Source organism: Clupea harengus, chromosome 17 (assembly GCF_900700415.2).
Source record: "Clupea harengus chromosome 17, Ch_v2.0.2, whole genome shotgun sequence".
In the NCBI taxonomy this organism is placed as follows: domain Eukaryota; kingdom Metazoa; phylum Chordata; class Actinopteri; order Clupeiformes; family Clupeidae; genus Clupea; species Clupea harengus.
In genome coordinates this window covers 2,972,601-2,984,480 of record NC_045168.1, presented here as the reverse complement: position 1 = coordinate 2,984,480, position 11,880 = coordinate 2,972,601, and the positions used below count along the sequence as shown (strand labels likewise).

The 11,880-nt window shown below is 43.5% G+C and overlaps 1 protein-coding gene across 3 annotated transcripts in view; it reads left to right on the top strand.

The window, feature by feature from the left end:
- Nucleotides 1–4,749: 4,749 nt before the first annotated feature.
- The window catches only part of neto1l (neuropilin (NRP) and tolloid (TLL)-like 1, like), a 78,929-nt gene continuing 71,798 nt past the window's right edge, over nucleotides 4,750–11,880 (top strand). For all 3 annotated transcript variants that reach the window (XM_031583947.1, XM_031583946.1, XM_031583945.1), the window contains exons 1-4: nucleotides 4,750–5,973; nucleotides 6,734–6,784; nucleotides 6,979–7,113; nucleotides 8,023–8,271. In XM_031583947.1, coding sequence (XP_031439807.1) covers nucleotides 5,946–5,973; nucleotides 6,734–6,784; nucleotides 6,979–7,113; nucleotides 8,023–8,271 — 463 coding nt within the window. In that variant the 5' untranslated portion in view covers nucleotides 4,750–5,945. The remainder of the gene's footprint in view (nucleotides 5,974–6,733; nucleotides 6,785–6,978; nucleotides 7,114–8,022; nucleotides 8,272–11,880) is intronic.

Genomic DNA, 11,880 nt, shown 5'->3' with positions numbered 1-11,880 from the left:
TGCTCTCTGCATCCTTAATGAGGTTAATCTGAGGCCCACTGGGCCAGCCTGCATTAGGGCTCTGTGGTTCCACCCTTACCATACAGTAAGACCCAGGTAGCCAAGATAAGCATGCTGTCTTCCCCTAATGGACAGGACAAAGCCGTCATGGATGGATTGTCTGACACATGCAGTCTGTTTTCCAGGCGCTATTATTACTCATTTGTAAAGACGAGTACAAAATCAAATCACAAAGTGTTCAGAAAACTCACCTTCATGTAAATTTTGACTTTCCTAGTCTTCACGCTTTTAACTGGATGTAATTTCCATGCGCCTCTGGTAACCAATGGAATCGCTCCATGTGTGCATCCTCTCAACTTTCATCTTCACAAAAACACACTTACAACACATGACACGCACTTGACCTGAGCCTTCTGCATTAACACTACCATAAGCCTGCTATAAACAAGTCTTGGCAGACGCCATGTACTATCATAGGGCTTCGTCATATGAGATTATTTCCAGTGACATGAGTGTCACGTAATCAGTTTTGGTAATTGATATGACAACTCTAATAATGTCTGATGCTGTGTCAGCTTTGTAACATGTGGCGTAAGCTCTTCTGGCACATAATATGCTGAAAGCTGTCATGACTACTACCAATAACTCTGACAGCACAATATCACATCATTTGGCACAAACCTTAGTGATGACTAGCGACAGGAAATGGCCTACACCATGATATGTTTATGACATGGCTATGGCAGTCTTATGACCGCAGGTCCTTCAAGCTAAAGAGGAGAGGTCCTTCAATTCATCTCTGCTGGCTCCACAAGCAGTTCTGATAGAGCACTACGCTGTATATGTTAAGAGAATTGTATAAGACATCTGCATTGTTCCCCAATGGATGGGACTGTCTACTGACTCAACATTTTCCTTTTATTGTTGCGATGATTTATTCATGTATGCACATATTTATTGCAGAGCAATACATGGTTTGGGTGCGCCGTTCTCCTCCTGAATACCTATAATTACAAATGAGCTGTGCCGTAGCGCTTATCGCATTTCCATTGATAGAGATTTTATTTTTAATTAAAAATGGCACTTCTTCAAGAATCCAAATGTGAGTCATTTCTTTGAGAGATTTGGTTCCTTGACATTCTGTTGAAAAAAAAAGTTTTTTTCAGGATTTTTTTTTTTTTCGTTCTCCAAAGCTAAGCTAGGCTGGAGGCTGCTCAAGTTTCTGGATCTGGTGTCGCACACAGTAAGCCAGATAAGCCTTCATTTAAATAATTCTCATGTCGCGATTATGCATCACTCAACGTACCAACCTATTTTTTCCATTTTATTTTTTAGCCACTCGACACTTAAAGGATAAGGGATTGGATATTTTCAGCGTATCTCGATTTTGATGTAACATGAGAGTATATTGGAATGAAGGTGATTTTCTATAAGAAATTCTTAGATTCTGGGCTGAAGTTTATTAATGACCTCAGTCCTCATTCAGTCAGTGTTTGTTTGTTTCCTCTAAAATGCTAGTGCCAAATGACACACAACTGCTTATCTAAGCTGATGTTTTATTGTTTTATTCTAAAGTCTATTTAGTCATTGTGTGTGTGTGTGTGTGTGTGTGTGTGTGTGTGTGTATGTATCTGTATGTATGTGTATGTGTACATATGTGTATATTTGTGTGTGTGTGTGTGTGTGTGTGTATTTATATGTGTATGTGTATGTGAGAGAAACATTGATGGAGAGAACAACAAAGACAATGGGCCTCATTCTCGAACGCAGTTAAGAAGAATTTAAGAGGAATTTAAGAGGAATTTAAGAGGAATTGGATTTAGGACAACATTCGGCATTCATGAAAGTTTTCTCATCTGGGATTTGCTCTGAACTTCAGAAGACTTTCCGAACTCGAAATAGCAGTCGTAACTCGGCCAGAGTGGGCCATCTTGTGGTTTTTTGAGGAATCGCATTTAAGAAAACTCTCCGTGTTAATGAATTTGTGAGAAATCGTTGGTGATTGCGTTCACATCAACTCTACAGATCCTCGGATTAAAGTATCATTAACAATTACGTTTCACATGTAGGCCTATAGTCATGATTCTACGAGGCACCGTGATGTCATAAAATAAATAAAAGGACTACACCGGAATGCTGCGCTCGTCTAGTGAGCGTCGTTTGGCACTGCCGTCTGTGCAAGTACGGCAATCCAGAATTTTCAAGTAGTTCCACGTTGGTGGAACGAACTGCCTAGCACTACCAGAGCAGGCGCGTCCCTCTCTACCTTTAAGAAGCTTTTGAAGACCCAACTCTTCAGAGAGCACCTCCCTTCCTAACTGGCACTTCGACTAGTGCTTAACTTGCACTTATAGCAGTTACATTCCTGCACTTCCTTTTTATTTCCTATTTCGTTTTTCTATTTCTTATGTAAAGTAGTATTTATTGTTACACTAGGTCTCTATTGCTCGTAGCTTGACTGTTCTATCCCTTGTACGTCGCTTTGGACAAAAGTGTCTGCTAAATGACTAAATGTAATGTACACGAAACCGCTTTGACATGACTCGTTTACGAGTTGCTTTCGTGTAGATTCGGTCGATTCCGACTGCACACGTCACTATGGTTGCGTGCCCTTATAAGGAGCTGGCAGGGCGTGTATGTATGCAAATTCAGGAGCACGAGAACGCGCTTTCAATTTAAGAAAACTCTTCCGGGGGAGCACAGCCCAGAAAACTTCTGCTGCGTAGGACCGCATTTTCAAGCGTGCATGAATTTGGCGGATGTCTTTTGCTTACGTTGTTTTTCCGAAGCCCGTAAGAAACATTTCAGAAGAAACTTCAGAAAATGTTCGAGAATGAGGGCCAATGTGTTCTGCGTTTTTAAAATGACAAAAACGCTCTCTCTCTCTCTCCCTCTCTCGCCTTCTGCCCACTTTGTGGGGCAATAACAGCACAGCCCATCAGCAGAGTTAGGCAATAGCAAGTGTGTTCCCAAAGTCATTTCAGCAGGGCCTGCATCTGCGCGATACATTATCGCAGAGGAGAGACGAGAGGAGAGATGAGAGGAGAGAGCAGTGTCCTATTAACAGGCCTGAGCCATCCACAGCTGCTGTGTGAGAGGACAACCAGGGCAGTGTGTACCCTCTAGTTTGAATCATTCAGCGTTTACGCACCCCCCACCCCACCCCCCACCCCAGATGACGGCTAATTGTGGGACAAGACAAGGGGGTGGGCCCCATTAGTCACACCCTAATTCACTGCCCCCCACCCGATGCACCTATATTCTATATAAACACGATGTGCACAGATGTGGCTACCTGCGTGTGAGCGTGTGTGTGCAGTGCGTGTGTGTGTGTATGTGTATGTGTGTGTGTATGAATGCAAATCCTCCACGGTTTTGCATGCGTGAAGGGTAGCCGCGCCACAGACAAGATGAAGCTTCAGCAATTTACACGTGTCTCTTTTTTTTTCTCTTCAATATGGAAAGCGTCCAGTGGCAGCCAAGAGCGTTTTACCGTAGGCTCGCCCGAGCCACCGTCTCATCTGTGAGTCACTTTCACCAGCTGTGTCATCAACTGTGGCGATGACTAAACAGCTCTGAGACGGACTTGGAGGCAGTCTGACATGCTGGCCTGGCGGGGAGAGAAACATGGGGGAAGATTAAACACCTGAGACAGAATGAGACAGAATGAGACAGAATGAGACAGAACGAGCATCTCTCATTCAAGCTACAAGCTACAAGGCCAATGGAGATCTAAGAACTGAGTTCTGGCTCTTTCCATACCCCAGTGAGAATCTGAGATTACTAGTTATAATACAATGTGAGGTGTGTGTGTGTGTGTGTGAACATCTGAGTGTGAGTGATCTGTATGTGTGTGTGTGTATCCATGCATGTGTGTGAGAGAGAGAGAATGAGTGTGCGACTGTGTGTGTGTTTGTCGGTGTGTGTGTGTATCCATGCATGTCTGTGTGTCAGACAGACTGAGTGTGTGTGTGAATGTGCAACTGTGTGTGTGTGTGTTTGTTTGTGTGTTTGTCGGTGTGTGTGTGTGTGTGTATCCATGCATGTCTGTGAGAGAGAGGGTGAGTGTGTGTGTGAGTGTGCAACTGTGTTTGTGTGTTTGTCTGTGTGTGTGTGTGTGTGTGTGTGCTGAGTGGTTGTTGGGTTGGAGCCTATGGGAGGATTAGTGATTAGTTGCTTTGAGGGGACTCAACATGGCAGAAGTCATCTCTGATGCAGCACTTCCCTGGAGGAAGTTTCATTTCAGCCAGCACATGTGTCATTAGCAGCAGTAGCACCACGACAGCAGTGCTAGCAGGATGTGCATATGAGGATCCTGCACGCTATTAGCCTTATACTGACAATCCAAGCCCATCAAGGGCTCACTGTGTTGGAGTGGGGGAGGTGCATCACTGCAGAGAATCAGAGATCTTGGAGTGCGCGCGTGTGTGTGTGTGTGTGTGTGTGTGTGTGTGTCCAGGATGAAGCTGAAGTGAACCTAGGTGTTCATGTCATGGTGAGAAGAATCCTTCAGATGGCATGACTGTCAAAATTCATTCACTTTGAAGATGAATCCATTCACTTTTTCCAGAAACACACACCCCTGGGATCAACCAAAAAAACATACATTTATAATTGCAGTTCAATGCTTTCTGAACATATAAAAGTAACACGCATGAACCCGAAATATAACAGAATATACAACGTTTAATGTACATATCGCCTTGCGATGAAATGTGTTGTGTGGTGCAAATAAATTACTCAATGATTTCTATGCGTCACGTCGACGTATGGATAACTGATGAATGAAGTTACTACTCAATCAGCGCATATAACGCGATGATTGATTCCGAAGGTAATGGGTGACTGATGTGACCCCGGAGCAGCTGAATGAATATACTGTATTTTCATGCTCCACTACTTTCTATTCCAGCCCCATACCCCGCCATGATAGCAAACTGCAGATTCTCCTCGTCAACTCCACGTTGCAGGTTCTAGGGCTTAGTGCGCCTGATCGCCGGACGTCTCCTGACATCCATCTCCTTTGCGTCTTTTCTTCCATTTCCTCACGGAGTGCGTTTTCTGCTTACCTTTTACATTTTGCTGTTCTGCCGCCGTCTGAGGTGCTGGATCCCGCAGTCTGCCTTGCTTTGCAGTACCTCTTAAAGCAACATCCTACTTTTTTACTATTTCATCGTGGTATATCGTTTCTGATGGATAAGACATTTCTATCATGATTTTGTGGCGGTTGCTATGCACCACGTCGTAGTATTATGGCAGTTATTACAACTCTTAGGATTAGAGAATTATTGAGGGACCAACTGCTGCCGGGAAGCAGTAATTTGTATTAACTCTTTGTTGTTGAAGAGACCAATAACGAACTGATCGGATGAACATTTCTTTTCCACCGCTTATCGCCAGGGATGCAGAAAGAATGAGATAAACAAAAAATATCTTTCTCTTGAGTTTTGTTATCGAAGTTGGGTGTGCTCTGCAGGGTTCAAACAAGTGAAACAACACAGACAATGTTCTGGGAATGGATATACGACGGTCATGTGGATTTTCCTTGAAAATGGATTGAAGAAGACTTGAGATATTCTTCTTTATGAATCTTTTCATCGTAAGATTGCAAAGGTGGAGCGATTAGAAAGGGCTGATGACGGACCGATTAAACCTTACAGTGCATCAAAAGCACCAAGGGGTATTGGAAACGTGTGGATGGAAATCAGGCAAATGTTTAGACCTGTTTTTGGTTTTATATGAAACTGGTGATAAGTAGTTGCTGTCGTCTGTGCAATTTGTATTTATCAATCAACAATTGTAAGAAAAAAAATCTCTAGGTTGTACGCCAGGCGATTGGTCTATGCATTTTGTAACCCTCAGATATATCGATAATTTCCACTTGAAGTATTTATTTATCTAAATGGAATTAGTTGAGATTGAAGCCCCTTGTAAAAGGAACAGACATGGTACATGGGCATATTTTCCTTTACGGTAAGTCATATCATTAATTTTTCATAGGCTATTTCATACTACAAATATTTCCCGGCTTGAGTTGCTCTCAGCTTTCTCTCTTGTCTTCCCTCATAATGAGAAGAGCTTTGACTGATAAAATATCCAGACAGCCACGTTTAAAATGCCGAGCGCGATTCGTGCTCCTTAAACGGTCGTGTGGAGTGTACTTTTAGTATTTCCTAGTACATACTTCTCGATGTAACGGAAACCAGTATCATGGCATGAATGTGGCTAGCAATCTTTTTTATTTTCTACACAACATATTGCGTAAGACATGGTTAGGTGGCCACTGGTCAGCATGCGCCTGTTCTTCTCCCACTTATGAAACTTATTATGCATCATCTTTATTGTGAGTTCAATTGGGCAGATTGAAGTGTAAATTAAAAAATCACATTCCCAAAGCATTGGAACGTTTTGACGTGCAGAGTTGCTACTTTTTTTTCAATTCTTGAAATAAGAATCTGCATTGATTAATTTTGTCATGCGAACTGATTGCTGGCAGTTTGCAGCCTACGCATATCAGCACTGTTGAAGGATTTTCAAAGAGAATGGAGAAATTATTACAGCTGGATGCATCATACTTGTCATGAGTGTCAGAGAACTTTCAATGAGCTGCTCTGTAGTGTCAGAAGAATTTAAGTTATATCCAGTACAACCTGTCCTGCTTATTCACAACATTTCAAGGAATTAAAGCCATTCGGATCACTGCCTGCTAATATGGCACTGTCTCTTGTTGCAGTTGCAAGTCTTCTCATGCTTGGGTTGTCTGGGGCAACAAAGAAAGAAGCAGGTAATGACTTTTGTCACAAGGAATCATCACACATGCAAGTGTCCGCACACACGCACACACACACACACACACACACACACACACACACACACACACACACACACACACACACACACACACACACACACACACACACAAGCTCACCATATCCATGATCTTGCCCGATTTCTGACATTTAATTTTAATGCCTCCAGTGAAAAACAACTCAGGGGTGCAGCCAGCAGGGCAGTGTGGAACGTGGGTGAAAGAAGCGGAGGGGGGGCTGTTCACCTCTCCCAATTACCCCAACAAATACCCCCCAGAGACAGAGTGCATCTACATCATCGAAGGTAAGCATCCCTCACAAACAGCAATCATCCTCCCCAGCATCACTCAGAGAGACCAGTGTCACCTGAATGCTGAAGGAAAGATACTCGAGTACCTCATTTTCAGTTAGAGCTGGATGAAGCCTTTTCTTTGGACACATACGTTTAAACGTACACAGTGATGTACGTTGTGCAGAGGTTTCTATGGGCTTTGAATGGCAACAGGTAGAGGCTCAGCATGTTTTGCATGATAGAGAGACAGCTGCACTTAAGACCAGAGAAATCCATGGAAGGGATACAAGAGGCTAGATATTCCTTTCCCATAATGAAGGGCCCTTCAGCCACTGTCATTCAGGACTCACCCAAGCACCAATAGAGCTCTGGTGTCAGCAGATGGGAATTAGATCACATGGAAAGTTGTGTTGACTAAAGTGCTGCCATATCAGGGATTTGGATTTAGATTTGTACTAGTTGGCTGAAATGCGAATGCAGTATTTCGGCAACAGTTTCCCAAAGTAACATGTTTGATGGACTGAGATTTTTCTTACTAGACAAAGTTAAACTATAACGAGACTGAATGCAGAAGAAATGCTCTGAAATCTAATCATTGCACAACTCATGACGCTGAAAAACGAGGGTAAAAATAATTCACCACTGAAATGCTGGTCTGGGAATTGTTTAGTTTAGGATATTCATTGCAGACCTCTCCTTGTGTTGATATTTCAAATCATTGTTAAAACTTGCCTTTTTATAGACACAGACTATTTTAGTTTTGCCTGTAACTTTATCTGGAAAAGAGAACACAAAACATTGCAAATAGCATGCCTAATTTGTACAATATCATTCATTTAGATAATACCAAAGAGCAGGGTTTGTTTTACATACAGGTTGCACTTACATCTTTTTCCCTTTGCTTGCTTTTGTTTTTTTTAGCTCCCCCAAGACTATGTATTGATCTCTTCTTTGATGAAAAGTATTCAATAGAGCCTTCGTGGGAATGTAAATTTGACCATATTGAAGTACGAGATGGGCCGTTTGGCTTTTCTCCAATAATTGGACGCTACTGTGGCCAGCAAAGCCCGCTGTACATCAGATCCAGCGGCCGGTACCTCTGGATAAAATTTGTGGCTGATGGTGAACTGGAAGCCATGGGATTTTCAGCGAGCTACAACTTCACCGCAGGTAACACATACATTTTTATACTCCCTGATCAATCGTTGACATTGATTGCTGTCCTTAGGCTCCAGGCCCAGGCTCAGGCTTGTGCAGACTTGTAGTTTATTGCTGTTTTGTTAGGTTTATGATCAAAGCCTGTCCCTGCCAAATCCTATGACAGTCACACCATACATAATAAGACATGTCTATCTGGCCTGGCTAGATTCATTTATATCATACTCATAAAAAAAACCTCTCTCTTTGTTGTCTATTCTCATATCCAATTGACTGCTTTAAAATTCAGTTATAGCTGGATAAATACAGAGAGTTCAAATGGTCCGCCATGTTCCTGTCAGTAATGTCATGATTCAGATGGTGTGAGGTGCTGAAGCCGTGTTGAAGCTATTTAGCCAGTCACGTCTCTCGCTGAGTGACTCTGGTGCCAATGGGTGAGGCTTTCATGATAATATTTTTTACAGATCATCGTAAAGAGTGTAAAGTTTACTGACATTGCCGAGACTAGCTAATCGGAATTGTTAAACACAGTCAGTCCAATTACTGGGCTGGCCGAGGGCTTGCCGTAGCTCATTTGCATCCTGTCCTGGCTGTCGTCCCATCGCGCGTGTGAGAGGACTCTTCTGAACCATGATTTGAAATCGATTTTCTTCAGTGCATGCTGCCCTTTCCCCACTTAATATCTCTGTTGGCCCACATAATAGTTAATACAGGCGCAATTGAAACACCAATAATTGTCGGTGGAGATCCCCGACCCTCACAAAAGCATAGTGGTGTAGCTGCTTCTGCAATCAGCTTGGATCAGACCGGGCATCACAGCTGCGCTCATCTTAGACTTGCGTTTCACACATTTTTGAGTGATGTTTGACAAAAACCGATTGAAGAAGATGAAAGGAAGAAAAAAAAATTGCACTGAAGATTCTAGGGATAATTGCTTTTGAGTACTGAGCACTAGCAGATTTGCTGTGTTGATTGTAGGGTGTCATGCGAGAGGACCCGAGAATGTTCCGACATGCTAGGGAACAGACGAATGGCTGAGGTCTGAGGTTGTTTTGACAAACACCAAACCTCGGTGAGAAACTTCTGTCACTGGCAGAGCGAGCGAGGAGCTGCTTAGTATGTGCGGCCGGCCCCTGCCAGATTGAAACCCTAGCCTATCTTTCTCCGAGTTGATAAGGAGTATCTGTGGCATGTGATTTGCATAATTAAGGAGATTAGAGTGCCAAATTCACTTGACTCGATGCTCAAAAAAAAAAAGAATCTGCTTTGGTGGAGGCACTGGGAAACACATGCCCATGCAGATGGCGCGGCAGATGAATGAGAATCAGAACCGTGGAAGAGCATCAGTTACATCAGATGAAGAGCACCTCCTTAAACTTCCATTCCATTCCATTCCACACTGTGTATAATTGGGTACATCAATCAGGTCTCATTTGATGGACTGATGTCCTAGTTATAATCTTGCGTCGCTTGCGTCAACATGTCCTTTCGGTATAAATTCAGACATTCTGTGGGCTGCTCTAGCCAAGTCAGTCATTGCGGTTCACAGACAGTCATCACAGAGACGTGCTTCTGTGTACACATTGATTAGAGCAGTGCTGTAGTGTGAGTCCGGTCTATGTGTCGGGCGATTGTGCATATTTCCTCGGAGTCATTTGCAGCAGTGATGGCAAATGAATCAGATGGGCAGAGAGAGCTGGATAGGACACTGCTGAGATACATGAGTCATTTTTACGGTTGACTCAAGGTGCCGCCACCAGCTTAATCTGTTTCCTGTTTAGCGCTGGCAAACAAATCAAAAGACTATTCAGTGACAGGAAATGAACCCTCCGAACTGCTGCCAGAGCTTCTATGAATCAGCGGGTCGCACGACCCCATCCCACCCCTTCCTCCTCATAATGAAAGGCTGGTGAAAGGAGCGCTGGGAAAAAGGCCCGCGTTCGTCGCCACTCAGAATGAAATACAACTCCGCCGCTTGCGCTGCCACCAAACGGCATAAATCCTGCGGTGCCCATGAGCAGTCTCGGCACCCGGCCCTTGTTTGCTCACTGTTACGGCACAGCTGTCATCAGCACCACTGTCCCACCACCGGACCCTGTCATGAATCTCCGGGCGCATGCTGCTGTAAGTGGCAGCGGCCCTTACATAACGGGATTGGAGGGGTTGGGGGCAGGGGGGGGGGGGGGGTCGGACCCGGAGAGGTAAGGGATGATGTTGACTGACCTGTCACGCAGAGCCTTCGAGCACTCACACCTGTCTCCTCACACGGGCACCTATGCTCCCGATGCACTCACTCCCCTCACACACACACACACACACACACACACACACATTCTCTCACACAAGGATACACACTCTCAACCACCCCCTCTTGCGTACTCACATACACAAACAAACACACATACATACCCCCTCCCTCCATCACACACAGTCCCTTACATCCACACTCCATCCCTCACACACATTGCCTAGCACACAGACTCACATACACACAAACACTAGGGATGTGCATCTTCCTCAAATGAATCTACAGTCAGTTATCTTTAAAATAAGGGGTCATCTGTTACATTTGGTGCAGCCGATCCAGAGAGATTAGCGACAATGTTTAAGGTATCATCATCTTAACAGACAATCAAGTTTGGAGAAAATCAACGATGAACTTTGTGATGTGTATCTGAAATGAATGCATAGCATCCAATACTTCCTGCCATTCAATCGTTATAAAAGAAGATAACCACACGAATAACATATCAAGGAACCATTTCCAATGGTTAAAGTTTGGCCAATTACATTTATGGTATATAGATAGAAAGTTTAAAGACTATTTGTATCTGTTTAGGGACTGGAATTCTATTAAATTACTTCATAAGGATACTGAATGTCTATTCATGAACTGAAATATGAAAAGTGTAGGAGTCATCCTCTAGCCTAAACTACAAAGAAATCAATTGCAAAAGATATACAGTAGTTGCCTTGTCTTCAATGCTTTTAGCCCAAAGAGGTCAGCTCTGCTCCATGCAATTTGAGTGGCTTTATTGTTGAGGAGGATTCCACTCCATACGTGCGATGGATATGCTACCATGATAACGTATAGCTAACAATGAACGACCAATAAACGTGTAACGGGTGGCAGAGACATAGAAAAAACTGGTGAGAGTGTATGAGTGCTGAAAATGTTATCGATACTTTTCTCATTGTACACTACTTTGATTTCCTGAAATGTGAACAAACTCTTTGGTCAATCAAGGAGCTCGATTTTTACCATGTGATGAATTGCCCAGTCTCCGGGAAGAATTTAAGTACCCGACAATGGTACTGTAATTTCACAGCAGTGGAGATGAAAGACAAAATAAATGAGGCTTGTATGACTTAATCCGGCACAACGCACTGCTGAATTAATGTGATGCAGGTTAGACTTAACACAGCGCACGCTGGTTCGAAATTTTGTCTAACTTTCGCCAGTGCTGTGGAACATCACCTTGTCACGTGACATTAAAACCTCACGGGAACAAGGCAGCTGCCTTTTTTGAGGTCAGGCATCACAGTTGCTCTCCATCCATTGCACGAACTAGAGCACGCCATTCATGACACCAGAACCTCACCACATCGGCTGGCATCACC